Source organism: Prionailurus viverrinus, unplaced genomic scaffold (genome assembly GCF_022837055.1).
Source record: "Prionailurus viverrinus isolate Anna unplaced genomic scaffold, UM_Priviv_1.0 scaffold_53, whole genome shotgun sequence".
NCBI classification, from domain to species: Eukaryota; Metazoa; Chordata; class Mammalia; order Carnivora; family Felidae; genus Prionailurus; species Prionailurus viverrinus.
The window spans coordinates 390,213-408,751 of record NW_025927616.1 but is presented as its reverse complement, the minus strand read 5'-3'; the positions used below and the strand labels follow the sequence as shown (position 1 = coordinate 408,751).

Sequence of the window (18,539 nt, the reverse complement as noted above, 5' to 3'; positions counted from 1 at the left end):
GGAATAATTTCAGTTAGGAAGTTTCTAGGCATGGACTGAGCGGTGCTGATACCCGAGTGTCCCACGTCTCTAACTTCCTTGGCACACATCCTGCGCGCCTGAACATGGCTCGGGCCGGTGCCAGGCCGCTTCCGGTCACGGCAGAGCGGTGTCATGGGGCACGACACAGCCACCCAAGGGCCAGGAGACCTGCCACCAGCCAGCGCTGCAGCCCGTGGAGTCCCCTCAAGTGGTCACGTTCCCCCCCCCGCCCCGAGTTTTCCGTTTCTTCGGCCCTGCAGGAGATAATCTGTGGATTTCTTTCGGCCCCAGATGTAACCGGAAAGAGGGAGTTCAAGCTTGGCCACCACTGCAGCCTTCATTCTGTAGAGCAAACACGGTTAACCCATGAAAGGCGCCTACCGTGGTGCCCGGCCTGTGCTCGCAGCCTCGTAAGCATCGGCCACTAGACTCATCATGACCATCAGGCCAAGAGCAGTGGAAGCAGAGCTGCGTGGGGCTGGATTGAAAGACCGGGTTTGGAACAGAGCCACGCAAAGAACCCAGGGACTCCAACTCCCACCCGGGGCTCTTGCCTCCCCCAGGGCCCCCAGAATTCCTTGTGGAGTTGAGAGTAGTTCATTCACCTCCGCCGATGACTGAATGCGGGACACGGTCCCCACTTTACCGTGACACAAATATCCACGGACGGTCTAGGCCAGGACGAGGAAGGCCATCTGGGTTGTAAGGAGGGCTTCGTGCAGGGTGACGTCGGCACTACCCCCGCGTGGGGGCAACCAGGATCCCTGCGGACTGGGATGGGTGTGGTGGGAGTTCCCACCGGGCAGAAGCCACGTGGCCGGGGGGGAGCCGCAGAGACACCGGCACACAGGGGTCGTGTGCGTATATGTTGTGCGGTGGGGGGGGCCTGATGGGTGGGTCCCCCAGCGGTGCAGGCTGGGCCCGGGTTCCAGAGGTCTCCCACCAGGCCCCAGGATTCCCCAGGGCCCTGGCAGGCGTGGGGCTGGAGGGCTTCGGGCAGCTCTGAGGTCCCTGCCCCTCTGTCCCCAGTACGGCTCATGCTTAACCTGTTTTATATCCTGGGGCTCTTGGTAACACCTCGCCGAAGAGAATTGGGGTTCTGCTTGTTAAAAAGGGTTGAAATCCACTGTGTAGACAATAGTGAGTCCATTCACGTCTTGAAACAGAGGGGATCTGATGGGTCTGTATTTTAAAGCTCACCCTTGGAGACGGGCCATAGGGGGCTGGCTGGTCAGGAATCCAGGTGAGCCAGCAGGACGGTAACCCCAGGGTGGCCAGGGCACGGGAGGGGCAGGTCAGAGGTCGAGACTGGGACCTGAGGGTGGGTTCCGCCTGCAGAAGCCTGGGTGGGTGTGGACGGAGGTGACCTTGGGAACAGCAGTCGTGGAAATGAGTCGCAGGATCTGTGATAGCATGGCGGCCCCACAGCATGGAACAGCCAGCAGAGTGCCTGGAAGAGACTGCACGGAGCCGGGCAGAGAGTCCTTCCCTCCGAGGGCTCCGGACCGGCGGAGGGCGGGTCCCCCTGAGCCTGGGCAGAGGCCGGCTCCTCCGTGCGGATGGAAGGGACGTTTGGCAAGTGCTGAGTGGCCAGGCAATCATTCCCTTGATAAACTGCAAACAATCAGCCTCCTTTTCAGTTGGCAGAAAAATCCTCAAAGCATTTCCCTGGAGGCCTCAGGATTTGGGCCTTCTGCCAAAGACCTGGGCCTCCTTTGTTTCGTTTGTCGGAATCTTGGCAACTATGGCAGACTGACCCCCTCGTTCAAATCCGTCTGTGAGACGGAGTGTGCCCTGTGCCCTTGGCAGAAGGTTCTGGAGACTTCTTGCTGCGTGTCCCGGAGCTGGGTCGTGGGTGGCTCGTCTTCTGAGTGTAGAACACGTGTGGATCGCAAAAACACGCGTGGGAGAGCGTAATATCTCAACACCTGTATCTTGGCTACTTGGGATGGTATTTCAAACACAATGGACTAAAGGAAATATCAAAATTAATTTCACACGTGGCTTGTTTTGATCTCCTAGTAAATTTAAAGTTACATGTATATGTAATGTCAACTGTGGCAGATTTCTGTGGATTACTTTGAAATCAGCTTTTCTAAGGAGGCGACAATTGGGGCGAAAGTTTCTTCTCCGTGGCCGGATGACAGGGTCAAGTATTAATTTTCAAACTCCAGCTGTGGAGTCCAATCTCACAGGAACTCGGTCCTTCCTGCCCACCCCACTTTTTCCTCACCTCACCCAGGAAAACAGACGCCCCAAAGTAGTAGGGTCAGCAGATACAGCAGGGGCCACTCTGGACGTGCGTGTGGGAGACACGGACGCAGGAAAAACGCCAGGCCCACAGAGCGGTAGAGAAAGAAAAGTCTTGCGTGAACACCCAGGGCAGTAACGGAAAACTTACGCTAATGCAGAACCAGGGATGAAAATTGTAGCCTGTAAACTTCTTCAGAAAAAGAAAAAAGTGGGCTAAGAGCCTGGAACTATGACAGTTACGTTTCCGTAGAAACCATCATTTACCCACGATGCACGCTTTCCACACGTGTGCTGCCGTGTGTAAGGGCATCATCGCTCCGCGTGCTGCGGGCGCAGACCCTTTCCCGGCAGCGGCGAGGGGCGCAGCCCGGCCTCTCCTGGGGCACAGAGAGGGTGTCCCCGGCCCGGCCGCCAGCCTAGCCTCCGCGTGGCGGCCCCGCGGCCTCGGCCGGAGAAAGTCACTTGTGGACGAGGGGGAGGAGAGGGTTCTAGAGAGTCGTGGTTTTCGGCGTGTTGGGATCTGATGAACCTGAGTGCAATCAGAGGCAGATGGCAATCAGCCAGTTCTCGTGAGGACAGGAGGGGTCACGCGTACTTTCAGGGCAGGCGGTGAGCTCACCCCCACGGTGGGTCAGGGGGACCCACCAACAGTGACAGACGCACACGATGGCACAATTCCGTTACTTATTTTGAAACCTTATGACAAGGAGTTCGTAATGCTAGACACAGGAAGAGGCTTTTGCAGTAGAAACCGGGGGGGGGGGGGGGGAGGCTGCACGTCATGACTTACCCGACTTGGGGTCACTTCTTCATCCTCAACGTAACAGACATTCTGCCGAACGTTTTCTGGAAAGAAAGTGCTTTGTCAAAACTTAAAAGCGTGGGTTTTTTAAAGTCTGCCCTTCCCCCTGGCTTGTTAAAACGGAGCCTGGAGTTTTTAACTTCAAAGGAAATGTGTTCTTCAGAAGCTCTGCGAGAGGGAGGGCAGCTGCGCAGCGGGGTCTGGGCGTCCAGTGGGCACCTCTCGTGATCTCTTGTGGCCCCGTCCGGGCGCTCCTTGCTGGCTCGGGTCCACCGCAGGGCTACGCGCGTGGCCCCGTGAGTATTTGATCAACAAAGTCCTCTGCCAGGAAGCTCCCAGAGAGAACGGAGGGACCCGCTTGCTTCTGTCCCCAGAGTATCTCCAGCACCTGCTTTGGCCGCGCGCGTTGTGCTTCCGTGAAAAGACACACTTTTTAACCTTTTTAATGTTTTATTATTTATTTTAGAGAGAGAGAGAGAGAGACAGAGTGTGAGCACCAGCAGGGGAGAGGAAAAGAGAGAGAGGGAGACACAGAATCTGAAGCAGGCTCCATGCTGTCAGCCCAGAGCCCGACGCGGGGCTCGAACCCCTGAACCGCGAGATCGTGACCTGAGCCGAAGTCGGACGTGTGACCGACTGAGCTCACCGGGCACCCGAGCCACAGAGCATTATAAACCCTGTCCTTGGCATACAGTGGATGTAGAGATCAAGACCTGGTCCCTGCTCTTTGTCAACTTAGACGTACCTGGTGGACGGTGGCAGTGGCCAGAAGAAAGATCCTAAAATCCCAGGGGACTTTCAGGTGAAGGAAACCCTTCTGGGCCGGAGGGCTGGGTCGGGGGATGACCGACCGTAAGCCCCGGAGGACGGCATCGCGGTCCCGTTCCGTGCCGTGCGTCCAGTGCCTACCGCGGCGTCTCGCACGTAGTGGGACTGAGTGCGTGTCTGCCGGGGAGAGACTGTGGGGTTCGGCTCTCGGCTGCGAGCTCAGCGCGTGCTGGCTGAGCGTCGAGGCGGCGATTGCACGGAACGTTAGGTGTTTGCTTCCTGAAGGAGACGCGGGTGCCGAGCCGACAGCGCTTTCAAAGGCAAGGGCCTTTGCGAAACCAAGGAAGAAAGGCCGGGTGGTAGGAGATGGGACACAAGGGGAAGGTCGGAAAACAACATTTAAAAAAAAAAATTTTTTTTTAATGTGTATTTATTTTTGAGACAGAGAGAGACAGAGCATGAACAGGGAAGGGTCAGAGAGAGGGAGACACAGAATCCGAAACAGGCTCCAGGCTCTGAGCTGTCAGCACAGATTCCAACGCGAGGCTCGAACTCACAGACCGTGAGATCGTGACCTGAGCCGAAGTCGGACACTCAACCGACTGAGCCCCCCCAGCGCCCCAACAGTATTTTTAATATAATTCCCTGCTGAAAGCGTGTCTGAAAGCGTGTGTACCTTTAGCCGGTAGTCAGCTAGAGTGGACGGGTTGACCACCGGGCGCGACGTTGTTAAACCACCTCGTTAGCAACACCCGCTCCGTTTAATCCAAGAACCAAATCTCGGCAGATACAGGTCAAAGCTTGGAGTTGCTGCGAATGTGTCCAATTCAGCGTTAAGAGAAAGGCTAAAAGCCCAGAGAGCTTTTCTGCTGCTGTTCCCCACCCCGCCCCACCCCGTGATCTAAATGTAACTGAAATGACACTCGACGTATCAGATATTTACGAGCGCTCATGGGCTCTGGAGTGGCCCCTATCTTTCATACTGCGATGAAAGAGCCGTGAGGAAGAGAGTGTGATGGGCCTCACTCGGAAGGGGCTGGAGTGTGAGCAGGTGAGACAGCGATGAGGAAGGGGGCGGTGGGGGTGGGGAGAAGCAGAGAGGAAGCGGTGGGGGGGGGGAGAGAAGCAAAGAGATGAGTGAGTTCAGGTTAATTCACAGCCTTTCAGCCTAGCAGGCTCTTCGCCCACTGAAACCCAAGTTTTCCTTCTCTTCCGCAAATTCCTCCCGGCCCCTCTGCATCGATGTGGGACCCTGTGACTCGCTGGCCACACGACCTCAGTGGAAAGTAGGCAGAAGAGAGGAGGTCACACTAAGCACAGCCCCGGAGCCTCGTCCTCCCTCCCCTGTGGGAGGATGTGAAAACATTTGTTCTGATTGTGCTGTTTTGACCCAGTCTTGAGACCCTGGCCCAGGGCTGGCCGGTTCTCCTGAGCAGTGGATTTGGTCCACACCCCAACCCCTTCCTTCACGCTCTGCGTCACTGTGCATGCCCCCTAATTGTCCCAGGGATAACCCCTGCACCCCAGAGCCCTCCAAAATTATGCAAATTATCCAGTCCTCCGGGAGCTCACGGGACCTAGCTAAGCATGTCCCACCTGACGCACCTTAGCTGCGCCCGAGAGCCCTGTTTGCTGTTACTCTGCCCTGGGCACAGCCCCCCGTGGCCCTGCCCGACAGCCTCCCGTTTGTGGCTCTAAGTAACAAAGAATCCTGGGGCGCCTGGGTGGCGCAGTCGGTTAAGCGTCCGACTTCAGCCAGGTCACGATCTCGCGGCCCGTGAGTTCGAGCCCCGCGTCGGGCTCTGGGCTGATGGCTCAGAGCCTGGAGCCTGTTTCCGATTCTGTGTCTCCCTCTCTCTCTGCCCCTCCCCCGCTCATGCTCTGTCTCTCTCTGTCCCAAAAATAAATAAACGTTGAAAAAAAAAAATTAAAAAAAAAAAAAGAATCCTGCCCTTCATCTGAGCGTCACTGGTGTTGGGTCCTGCCATCTGTGAGTCTTACGAGAGGCTCTGGAAAGCCATGTGCTGCGGACAACAAAGTCGCCTTCTGCCCGAGCTCCGGAATGACCACCGGGAGCAGACGATCCACCCCCGCCGTCCCCGTACCTCCCTCCGCGTCAGCGCCTGCCCCGCATTGGGGGCGGGGGTAGAGCTACGGGAGTGATGCTGGCCCAGTACGGGGTCAGCCCGTCTGCCACGGTGGGCGGGCGACCCTACTCTAGTTACCAGGAGAGAACAACCACCAGCTGCTGGGGATGTGGTCGGGGTGGGAAACTTCTGGAGAGATGGGAGCCGCCACCCCAACAGCCCGACGAAGAGGTTGACTTTTTGCCAAGTGGCAAACCGGGTTAGCATTTTCATTTCAATTTAATTTGGTTGAGAGAAAAAGGGAGAGAATCCCAAGCAGGCTCCACACTCGATGCAGAGCCCGACACGGGGCTCGATCCCACGAACCACGAGATCATGACTTGAGCTGAAATCGAGAGTTGGAGGCTTAACACCCTGAGCCCCCCAGGTGCCCCACCTTCTGCATCTCAGATAAATTTTTAATCACCTAAGCAATCCATAACAACCAAAAAAAAAAATCCAAATACATTAAATTAAATAACGAAAACAAAATAAAAGTCATAGAAATACAACGGTAGTACCTCGGACCACCTCTCCCCGCTGACTCCACCTGCTCTCGCTGACCTGGACTCGACCCCGTCTGCCGTCCATCACGTCTCTCTCTTCTTCGGTGCTCACGTTTTTCCACAGAAAATGTTTCCCTGTAAATCACATCTCGCCGCACACCTGGTTCCACGAGTTGCCCCTCTTACTCAACCCCGGGCTCCCACGTGGAGACGAACCCCCCCCTCGGGGCTGCAGCGACCCTCCCGGTGCCCACACCGCAGTCATGCCGTTCGCCAGGCTGTTCCCGATTTTCCGCCGTCGCAAAAGCGCCTGCGGCGAACGTGCCCGGATCTGCCTGTCTGGACACTTCCCAGGTGTGATCTGTCCGTCCTGCGTCCTGCGGGGCGGGCACTGACATCGTCTCCTTCCTAATGTTTGGGGCCGGCAAGGGCCCAGTGTCCATGTATCAGCACAGAAGACAAAGACACGGTTAATACACAGCGATTCTCGGTCCTCCCTGCGGGATCCGGGACCCCTCTCCCTGCGTCGTCACCAAACACCTGATGTTGTCAGACGTGCATCCGTAGTCGGTCTGACGGGTGAAAACGGCGCCCGTGGTCATCGCCGTGCTGTGATGGATGGTGCTGCTGGGGTCTCCACGTCTCTGCGGCCCCTCCCAGGTCACTCCCGCTTCCGCACACACACCCATCTCTGTCTTACACACCAGCTCCCCTGCGCGCCTCACTGAGCCCTCTCACTACGGAACTTTCCGTGCTGCTTCTCGGCCTGCTTTCTAAGTTCTCTCCTTGGTCTCTGCCCCACCCCGACCCCCACCGGCCCCCCGGTCTTCACAAGGGCTTCTCCCTGCGCCTGGGACGACCCCTGAACCCCTCTTCCCTCCTTCCCCTCACGCACACGTTCATATGACATACGGGGTCACCTCCAGGGTCCGTTGCCAGGACACCCCCTCCTCTGTGCTTTCCCATACCTGCCCGGTGACGTTAATCGCAGACTTATTTGTCAGCTGTCTCCGCAGACTATAGACTCGTTGAAGACGAGGATGCGTCTTCTCCGTTCCCGAAGCCTCCGTTCCGAGCAGTACCCACCAGACACTTCGCACGGGCGGCAGGATGTGTGCGAGGTGACTGTCCCCACCCAGGCCACAGCTCGTCTCCTCCCTGAGGGTGCTGGCAGGCGCATCAGACGCTTTGAGAATTCTAGATCGGCGTTCACACACAACATCCGTGTAGTGTTCTAGCAAGTTCTGAGCTCTTAGGCTGTGGTCGGTTGTGTGTTTACCTGGACGTGCAGGATTCTGGAGACCCACAGAGAAGACAGGAGGTCAGTTGGCTCGTCTCGGGTTGTCAGTCTCAGGCAGGAATCTCCTTCTAATACTAATTAATTAATTTAGAGAAACGTCCTGATTGCCCCTCTGTGCTCAGCCACAGGTGGACCATGCAGGCAGGCCTGTTCTTGCCCCGACGCCTGGCAGGCAACCCCCCCGCCCCCCAACACCGTGCAGTCTTGCAGGGTGGATGGAAGGTTCTGGGGGGGAGGTGATGTCTAGGGGGTGAGGGCCGTGCAGGTGCCTGGGGGCCCCGAGAGGGCTCGGGAGGGAGCAGGGGGGACCACATGCAGGACACGGGGTTGGCACAGTGCGAGACCCATCACGTCCCTTCCCTGCTCACAAGCCTCCCGTGGCCTGTGCCCACTCAGAGGAAAGGCCGGGTCACGGGCAAGGACTCTAAGGCCACCTCGGCCAGGCCACCGCTGCGACCTCAGTCCCCCAGTCTCCCTACCATCCACCGACTCCAGCCCCCCAGATGTCCCTCCTGTTTCCTGCAGGTGACAGGGACTCTGTGTCTCTGATGCCTGGAAATGCTTTCCCCCCAGAAAACTGTATGGCTCACTCCTTCACCTTGGCCAGGTCTTTTCTTGGAAGTCACCCCCAAGGAGGGCTCCCCTGCTTACCTGATTAAGAAATCCCCACTTGTTTCCTCGCACAGACCACGTGAGGGCTGGTGGCTCCCCCTGACCGCGCCAGTCCACTCTCTTCTTCGTTCTGGTCACCTAGTCTCCCCACAAAGACTACATTTCCCGGCTCCCCTTGTGGCCCGGTGCGGCCACGTGACTCGGTGCCCACGCGAGATTTGCGAGAGAACAAACTTGTGTGACTTGCCGCTTGCCCCAAAGGAGACGGTTGCCCTGGGTTTGCTGTCTCTCCCCCTTTCCCTCAGGCGGGACCCGGGACAGGCCCGTGACCGGCCTCAACTCTACACACAAAGACGTTATCTCAGGGGGCGGCAGGGCAGTGACTCGGGGAATCAGGGTCCCTGAAGGTGGAGCAGGGACGTGCCCACCTGGAATAGTGAGTCATCGAGGGTATTGGATGCTTTGCTACGAGGACCCCTCCTGTCCGGGGACCTACCCCCCTCTTCCCTCCCTAAGGACGTGTACTTGTCCCATGCACGTCATGTTACCTGTGTAATATTTATCGTTACGTGTTTATCATTCCGCCCAGCACCTAACACCACGGAACGTACGCGCTTTCCCTTAGCACGTCGTCCTTAACTAGACGGCGAGTTCTCGGAGGCGGATCTGCGACCTTGTTCACCATCACATCCCCAGCGCCCAGCCAGTGCTCCGTTCACAGTCGGTGCCCAGTTCATCTACCTGGAATGAAATACGGTTGTGTTTGGGAGGGGAGCCCGGGTTCTGCGGCCGACGCCTCTGTGAGGGAGGAAGAGGGTTAGAGGGGTCTTTTCCCACTTGGCCGGGGTCCGCACGCCGGCTGGCCTCATGCTGCTCCTCTTCTCGGGAGGAGTCCAGATCGTGATGTGTCCAGGGTGGTTGCTTGGTGGAAGGTGTGCGTGGAGTTGGCCCCGGTCTGTGCCCGGGTGCTCCTGAGTCAGTGGACTGACCTTCATCCTCCTCATGCTCACCTGTAAAATTAGTGTAACACGCACTAATTTTGCCGCGACACGTCTCGGGCAGATCGTGTCCCCTCAAAGCCCCAGCCCCAGCGCCTCAGGACGTGATTACATTCGGAGAGGGTTCAAATCGGGTCGTTGGGGGGGGGGGGTGTCCTTACAAGCAGAGGATGTGGAGGGAGAGACACAGAGGGACAGCTCAAGGACCCCGGGGGAAGGTGGCCATCTACTCGTTGAGGAGAGAGGCCTCTGAAGAAACCAAACCCTGACGCCAGGACTGTGAGAAACCGGACGTCTGTGGGTGGGATTTGGTCACGGCTGCCCCAGCAGACACGAGACACGGTAGAAAACTTACAAACGGTCCGCTGCAGCTGCCGCCCAAATGTTTGTCGTCTTAGGATGCACTAAAGCATCCTAAGCAAATTACTCAAAATGACTTGTCAGCCCTGCCATGGGCTGGTCAGAACCTGGGTCGCATCCAGAGAGAGGCCACGCGGCCGGCGAGGAGTCCAGCGATGGTCTTGTGGACTGTGGCGGCGTTTCACCCAGAGACGGAGGCCCAGGGGCACACAAAGCCATCTGCAGCGACAGCGGTCTTCAGGAAGGCGGATTCGATCTAGCTGTCTGGGCCGGGAGGGCAGCACCAGAAACTGTGGGTGGGTTTCAGTTCAGGACACAGGAGGCTTTTCTAAACGAGCTGCTGGCTTCCTCGGGAAGCATCCCCTGGGCTGGCTGGCTGGCCGCTTGTTGGAAAAGTTAGAGAGGGGACCCCAGCTAGACCCCCTGTTCCCACCAGATAACCTTGGATGTTCCTTGCAGCCCTGATACTCTCTGTGCAAAAGGGTTGTTCTCTGGCTGAAGGACCCAGTTCAGTTGTGCTCAGATACATCTCCTACGACCGTCAACAAATATTCCCCAGCTTTGTTGATTCCATGGCTGTTAGAAGAGCTTTCGAAATTAACCGAGGGGAAAAGTGAAATCAGTATTCAAATCATGGAGGTCAGTCATAGGACCTCAGAAATGGGGAAGGGTGCCCAGCTAAGGCTCCAGACCCCCGAGAACAGGGTCGCAGGAATCAGCTTGCACCAGTCAAAACCCCAAAAACTGTCATCTGTTTGACAAAGCATAAACAAATCAACAAATACAGACACCGAGCTTGATTTATCTGCTAAAAGTTAAACTATCCTGGAAGAATTTGTTAAAATTACTCCCAGTGAAAGACGACACAGTAAAAACTGTAATTTCCTGAGGACCATCAGTACGTGAGTTTTGGCAAGGCTGATAGAAGCAAGGGACGATTTGGTGGCAGTATAAGAAATACAGTTTTTGGTTGGCGAATTGCATGAGAATAACGGGGCGTCTGTCACGGGTTCTGATGTGACCCCTGCTGGCACCACCTCCTTCTTCTTCCACCCAACTAGAGGGCGGCCAGGCCTCTGGAGGGGGAGGGATCTGCGGGGGTCTTCGGGCACACTGGGGTGGGGGTGGGGGAGGGGGGAGTGTGGGGGCGGGGCAGTGGGGACAGGGATGGGGGGATAGTGGGGGGAAGTGTGTGGGAGAGAGAGGGGACGGGGATGGGGGGGAGAGTGGGGAGTGGGGGGAGGCGGGTAAGTGGGGACGGGGATGGGGGAAAGGGGGGAGTGTGGGGGGTGGGGTGGGGTTTGGGGCGGTGGGCCGCACCATCGCGGGTGGGGGGCTGTGTGCCAAGATCTGCACGGGGGCGCACCCTGAAGCGCCGGGAGCAAACAACCTGACCCCCTTGGGTTGCGACCCACCACTCGAGAAGCTTCCCCTCTCCGGGTACCCAGCCTTCTGCAGCTGCACGGACCACCCCCCACTTTCCTCGCGGGACAGCGCCCCCTGCCCTGCACGAAGGGCAGACGCCACGGTGCGGGGAGGAGAGTGTCTCAGCCACCTGGGTCCCCACGCAGAGCCTCGGCGGGGGCCAGGGGCCCGGGGCCCGCGCGTCCCTTCCGGGGACAGGCCTCCTACTCCCAGGGCCCGGAAGGGGGGCGGGGCGCGCAGGCCGCGGGGCTGGCAGGTGCAGGCGCGCGGGCTTCCAATTGGTCGCGGCGCCGCGGCGGCCCCGCCCCGAGTGCGCGTGCCCGTGCGCGCCCCCGCCCCGGCCGCGCGCCCCCGGCCGCGCCGCCGCTCTCGCGAGCTCAGGTGGCGGGCGCGCGGCCGGGCCGGCGTCCCCACCCCCCGCGCCCGAGCGCCCCGGGAGCCGGAGGGGGGGCGCGGGCGGGGGGCGGGTGCCGCCGAGGCTTCCGTCTGGCTCGCGCGGCGGCGGCGGCGGCGGCGGCAGAGGTCGCGCACAGATGCGGGTCGGAGCGGCGCGGGGCGGAGGCGGAGGCGGGAAGGCGGCTGCCCGAGGAGCCCCGCAGGTGAGCGCGGGAGCCCGTGGCCGGGGAGGGGGCGGCGCGCGAGGACCCCCGCGACCCCGGGCCGGACGCAGGAGTGGGGGGTGGGGGGTCGCTGCGGGGACCCGCTGCAGCGCCGCGAGATGCCCGACAGAGACACGCATAGGCCCGGGAAAAGTGCTCCTGTAGCCTGGGGACGCGGAGAGGCTGCGGACTTGGCGGCCGCGGTCCCGGCGCGACCCCCGCCTGGCCACCCCTCCCCCGCGGTCCGCACGCGCGGCGCCCCGTGGCGCTGCCTCCAGCTGCGCGCGCCTGGGGACCGGGTGGGGGGTCCCGTAGGGGGTCGTGGGGGGAGGGCTCGGTCCCGGCAGAAGGGGGCGGTGTATGGGGGTCCTGGCGGGGGGGTGGAGACGGGGTCTGGGGGTGCCGTGCGGAGTGGTTGGGGGGGCTCGGGTCCCGGAGGAGGGGGGCGGGATAGGGGGTCTTGTGAGGGGGTCGTGGGGGGGGGGGCTTCTGTCCCGGCAGAAGGGGGCGGGGTAGGGGTGTCCCGGCGGAGGGGAGACGGGGTGGGGGGGTCCCGTGGAGAGTCGTGGGGCGGGGGCTCGTCCCGGCGGAGGACGGCGGGGTAGGGGGTCCCGTAAGGGGGTCGTGGGGTGGGGGCTTGGGTCCCGGCGGAGGGGGGCGGAGTGGAGGGTCCCGGCGGATGGGGGTGGCGGGGTAGGGGGTCCCGTGGGGGGTCGTGGGGGTGTTCGGGTCCCGGTGGAGGGGGGCAGGGTGGGGGGGTCCAATGGGACGTTGTAGGGGGGGCGCTCGAATCCCCGCCGAGGGGCCGGGGTAGGGGGTCCTGTGGGGGGTCGCGGAGGGGGCGGGGCAGGGGGTCCTGTGGCGGGGGCGTGCGGGGGGGGGGGCTCGGATCCCAATGAAGGGGGGCGGGGTGGGCAATCGTGGTGGGGGCCTCGGGTCCGGACACAGGGGGCGGGGTAGGGGGGTCCCGGCAGAGGGAAGATGGAGTGGGGGGGGGTCCCGTGGGAGGTAGCGGGGGTGGGGGGAGGCTCGGGTCCAGGGGGAGGGGGTGCCGGCTGAGGGAAGACGGGGTGGGGGGGGTCCCGTGGGGATAGCGGGGTGGGGGGCTCGGGTCCAGGCGGAGGGGGGCGGGGTGGGGGTCCCGGCGGAGGAGGGGGCGGCCCCGCGGCCCGGGCACCGCCGCGTCCGCTCCCGGCTGCAGGCGCCCGCCCGCCGGATGCCCGCGGTGCAGGAACGATGCATCATGGAATGAAGCCGAGCCCCGGAGACGGATGCCTGGAGCGGCAGCAGCCGCCGCCGCCGCAGCCGCCGCCCCCCCGCCGGCTCCTGGCCGCCGTCCTGTGGTTCCAGCTGGCGCTGTGCTTCGGCCCCGCGCAGCTCACGGGCGGTGAGTGACCGCAGGGCCCGGGGGTGGGGGGGTTGGGGAGGTGCCGGACGGGCGGGACTTGCGGGGCGCGCGCCAGGGCCCGCCGCCGGCCTGAGACCACCCTCAGATCGCGACCCCCGGAGCTCCCCAACTCGACTGGAGGCGCCCCCGTGGTCTGTGTGGGGCTTCCCCCACCACGGGCCTGGCCCCTGGTTCTGGGGTGGGGGGGGGGGACGACGACCATAAACCTGGCCCATTATTCCCCCCTCGGCCAGGAGAGAGCGAGAGAGGGGAGTGGGGTGCCTTGTGCTTAGCGCGTGTTTGTGGCCCTTTGCCCCTTGTCTGTGCTCCAGGTTTCAGCCCCTGGGTTTAGGCGAGAGTTGGGGGCACCCCCTTTGTGAGCGTGTGGGGCCTGTGGAGGGGCCAGGCCGGCGGAGGAACGGGGTTGTGGGAAAGTTAACTTTCTCTCTCCTGGGGGGGGGGGTCCGTTTGCATGAAGTAGGGGCGGGGTGGGGTGCAGGGCTTCCCGGAGGTGTGTCGCTGGGGCGCGCTCTGCTCCTCGGGGTCTGTCACGGGGAGTGAGGTCTAGGGCGCCGTGTGCAGCGGAAGCTGGCCGAAGTAAAATCGTAGCCTCCGATTCAGTGGCGCATCTCCAGCTGTTGGGGTTCATGGGGGAGGGGAGGAGGAGGACAGATGGGGACCCTCGTCTGCATTTGCGACCTCGTCGCTATGGGTCATCGCTGCCCGCTCCGCATTTCTGGGAGCGCTTGCGCACCTGTGAGATGGGCAGGCTCGTGTTTCCGGAGCTGAACTGCTGTTCGTATATAAATAAACGATAATTGGTGGAAAAGCAGGTATTGATTGATATACGCAAGCCATTTCCTGTTTTCAAATATTGCTGTTTCAGAGAATGAAGGCGGAGAGGGAAGGCGTGGGTAACAAATTAGCAAAAGTGGGGGAGGGGTAACGGGTGGGGCTCTATGGCAGAGTCCTCCCTAGCTGGGGCATGTTGCTGAGCCGTGGGAAAGACTTCTGGAGCATCAAGGAGCTTTCTGGGACGTGCTGGTCTCGGAATTAGTGACGAGACGCTCGCCTTACCCTGGGGACGGGGTTTGGGCTGTTTGATTTTCTAACAAGGGGGGACGTTTTTGGTGCTCTTGTGTTTATAGAAAAGTCTCCCAGGCAGGTTTTCTCTTCAGAGAGGATGTGGGCAAAGGGGCCGCTGGCCAGGAGCTGTGCCGCCTGCCGGGGCTGCGGCCATAGCTTCTGGGGGCCAGGAGGGCACGCGTGGGGCTGGGCCTTTTCCTTCCCTGTTGCTTCCCCCCTCCCCCCTCCATTCAAGCTTTGATCTCTCAAACCAGGTCCATGAGCTCTTTCCATCCCCTGGGCCCGTTTCTCCCTCGGAGCGAGGGATATCTGGGTTTATCTGCGTAGCGCCCGACCGCTGTCGTTGGAAGCGTGAGCTCGGAGGGCGGCCTGGTTGCAGCGTGGCGGCTGTGCCCCCGATGCTACTGTTCGTGCTCACAGAGATTCTCCTCAAGAATCTCAGCTCAGTGCTCAGCACGGCCCCTCGGGCTCACGTCAGTCACCGTCCGGTCACACCACACGTCCGTTACCGCGTCTTCGGGGGGAGAAGCCGTCACGCTCGGCGTCCAGAGCCTTGAGGGAGGACGGGGTGAGCGTCGCCTGTCCCGTCTGAGTTCAGAGCTGGGCCTTTTCAGGCACTCATGCACCGCGGAAGGGCCAGCCCCCACCTCGGTTTCATCTTGAACTCCCTCGGGCTGCCCGTGTGGCTTCTGGGAGAGGATCATCTTTTCCTAATTCCTCCACGAGTAAACAGTTCAGGTGCAAAGGGTGGTGGGGCTGTCCTACGGAGGACGCCATACAGAGACTTCTTTCTCGGGGCAGAGACCCACCCGCAGGCTCCAGGGTGGTCACGGAAGCAAATCCCTTGATTCCGCACCCGTGCTTCTGAGATTTGACAGGCAGACCCATTCCCTGGGATCTTACCGAAAGGCAGATTCTGGTCGGTCTGGGGGGTCGGTCCGGAAGATTCCACGTTTCCAACACGCTCCCAGCTGATGCCTTGCTAACGGTTGGAGGGCCACACTGATTAGCAGTGCTTTAGACGAAGGCATTCCTTCAACAAATTGCTTCTGACCCCAGACTCACTCCCAGTCACCAAGTGCAAGGGCTGGGGGTGGGGAGGGGGCGGGAGGAGAGGTCTCCCGACATTCCTGTGATCCACAGAGCTGAAAACCAGCCCTCACAGAGAGAGGGCTTTCTTTTTTGTTTTTGCTTTTGTCCACACAAAAGATGTGTATTTTATTTTTTTAAATTTTATTTTATTTTATTTTTTTTAATGTTTATTTATTTTTGAGACAGAGAGAGACAGAGCATGATCGGGGGAGGGTCAGAGAGAGAGGGAGACACAGAATCTGAAACAGGCTCCAGGCTCTGAGCTGTCAGCACAGAGCCCGACGCGGGGCTCGAACCCATGGACCGTGAGATCATGACCTGAGCCAAAGTCAGACGCTCAACCGACTGAGCCACCCAGGCGCCCCGAGATGTGTATTTTAATAGACACTGTTCTGAAATGTGGATTTTCATTTTTGATTGTTTCCAAGGGGAAAAGAAACAGAACAATAGCAAGATTTTGTAGTCTCAGCTAGGAGGAAAAAAGCATGCATCCGATGCAAGTATTACAGAAAAAGCCTGAGCTAGAAAGGGGAGGAACTGAGAAGACGACCAGACGAAGGGGGAAAAGAACTTTGTCAGAAGAGAAACCCTTCGTCCTGGAAAGGCAAGCTCGCTTCAATTCTTTAAGACCTTGGAGAGCATCCGTGGGCCCGAGTTGGCCCGAAGTGACTTCTCCGTGGCTCTTTCTAGGCTGTTTTTTGGAAATGAGGACAAAGGGCCCTCATTTGGGGCCACTAAGACCAAATCCCCGAGGGGACTAACACCAGGTTTATAGAGGGACATGAGCCCCACTGTCCCCAGAGTCTCCCTCCCGGTGCGCTTGCTGGGGGTTTGCCTGCAGGGTCCGCACCGCACAGGAAGAGGGCTAAGAGTTTGCCCTGTAAGTCAGTCCCTGAGGCCAGATTCGTTAGCACGTCCCGTCCCGTCCGAATCGCAGGCGGGGCTCTACACTGCACAGCTTCGGCGCCTGGGGCCTTGGAAGCCTCAGTGTCTTGGGTAAGCCGAGGACCTGACGTCAGGGCTTGGTGTGCGGGATGGAAGCCGCGTAGGCACTGAGTCAGTGCAGGTGGTAATGAGGGGGGGGGGGCTGGGACAGTGCCAGAACCTTCCAGGCCTTTGCTTTATTCGTTCAATAGATACCGTGTGCCCGTCCACACCCTGTGCTAGGCACTGCTGTCTATAATGTTCCTCTGCCTAGAAGGACCCTCTCTTACTCTCTGGTTTTCTGCCCAGTGAACAAATTTCGCTTCCAAACTCAAAGCGCTGTCATTCGTATTTCCCTGGCCACTGGGCCCTGACGTGGGCTGCCACCGCGCCACGTATGACCCTCCCTGCTAGCGCTGTCTCATCCACTGGACCGTCAGCACCCTGTAGGCAAGAACCTGGACTTCATTCACTTCTGTGTCTCAGGCACTCAGGACAGCATCTGACATACAGGAGAGGCTCTGCCGATGTTGACCGACAGCAGGAAAGGGGTCCCAGATCCCTGCCCCACTGTTTAGAAAATAATTACCGCGGGTGCTCACCACAGTGCAAGGGTCTCAGGGTAGTTGAGGCCACTTCCATTTGGAGGTGGTCTCGGAGGCTGGAGGGGCAATCCTCAAAGGCTCTAGAGCAGAGGTGGCCCTTCGGCTGGTGTCTGTGGGAGGGGTGGTTGGAGCACCGAGGGATGGGGAGAGACACCTTGTGCAGAAGTGTGGAGGCGGTCAGGGGTTGTCTTATTCAGGGAGAGCAAACAGTCCGGTTAATCTAGAACAGCACATCCGGAGGGAGCCAGAGAGTAGGGATGGTCTAGAACAGAGTATCTGCAGGGAGCCAGAGAGTAAGGAGGGCAGACAGGTTGGAACCCTGTTGTAAGGGTCTTGGGAGGCCTGGTGAGGATTCTGAATGTCTCACCGCAGGCTGTGGGGACCTGCTGAGGGGTTTGGGGCAGGTGCACGATACCATCCGAGCTGTGCTGGGTTTCCTCTCTCTGCTTGCGAATTGCTGACCTGGGACCCCCCACTTGACTGCCCTCTCTGTGCGTCAGAGTTGTGACACCAGTGGGGTTGAATCAAGCTCCTTGGGGTCTCGTTGAGGCCATGTGGCCATGGCATCCGGGCCTATGCCCGCGCTGAGACACAAATGCTCTGACTGGCTCACTCCTTTGGAGGTGCCGGGCCCTTGGCATCTTATCGAGAAGGTTTTGTTACCTGGTGGACTGGGAGCTTTTCATGCAACGCTGTGTCTAAAAGTCACGATTTCAAACTGCATTTACCTCAGCCTCTAAACCGAGGTCCCAACTCCTCAAAACTACAAAGTGCGTTTCTTCAACAAAAGGCCTTAATACACGTGAGCAGCCTGGAAGCTCTGTCGATGTACCCGCGAGGTGGAATCTGAGGGCTGTCGCAGACACGGGAAGGGTTTCCCGCGGCAGCCAGCAGATCCGTCGTCTCTGAGGCCTGAGTGGCGAGGTGGAGAGAGTCCGTGGTTCCGTAATTCCTGCGGTAATGAAGGGGGAGGTGACGATCTCCCTGCAGTAAATACTGGTTGGACACCAGAATTGTGGGTGGAGAGAAGCACCCACAATATCTCTCCTGGCGTCCGACGTATATTTCAAAAGCTCCCAGAGGCCAGGAGACTTGCCCTCCGCGGGGAGCCCTGCGGCAGCGCGAGAGCCTGGCATCTTCCCGGGCTGACAGATCACGTTCCGTCTTTGCCGTTGAATAGCTACGTGGCTTCGGGCAGGGGTGCGGCTTCTCCGGGGCTCAGTTCTTTCCATGTCGCTGATGTTCTCTGCTTCCATGATGACAGGCATTTGATGGGTGCCGACCTCTCTGTAAAGCTGATTCTCTGTCTTGCACCCACATGTTGGTCTTTTCCGAGTGTCCGCTCTGTGCCCTGGGCACCCACAGCGAGGGGCGCAGTCCTGCTCCCAGGGAAACACCCGAGTCCGGGCCGGTTTCTTCTCAGAAGCTTAGGTGTGAAATGCTTGCGTACAATTATTTTTTTCACATACGCTGTTTTAAAAAGTTTATTTCTATTTTGAACAAGAGACAGAGAGTGTGTGAGCCAGCAGGGGAGGGGCAGAGAGAGCAGGAGAGAGGATCCCAGGCAGGCTCTGTCAGCACAGAGCCCCACGTGGGGCTTGAACTCACGAACCATGAGCCAAAATCAAGAGCCGGTAGCTCAACCGACTGAGCTCCCCACGCGCCCCTCGCGTAT

The 18,539-nt window shown here is 59.7% G+C and overlaps 1 protein-coding gene across 4 annotated transcripts in view; it reads left to right on the top strand.

Annotated features, from left to right (window-relative positions):
* Window positions 1-11,644: 11,644 nt before the first annotated feature.
* SUSD4 (sushi domain containing 4) overlaps window positions 11,645-18,539 on the top strand; it is a 93,538-nt gene continuing 86,643 nt past the window's right edge. For all 4 annotated transcript variants that reach the window (XM_047848192.1, XM_047848189.1, XM_047848193.1 and 1 more), the window contains exons 1-2: window positions 11,645-11,770; window positions 12,972-13,157. In XM_047848192.1, the coding sequence (XP_047704148.1) occupies window positions 13,007-13,157 (151 nt within the window). In that variant the 5' untranslated portion in view covers window positions 11,645-11,770; window positions 12,972-13,006. The remainder of the gene's footprint in view (window positions 11,771-12,971; window positions 13,158-18,539) is intronic.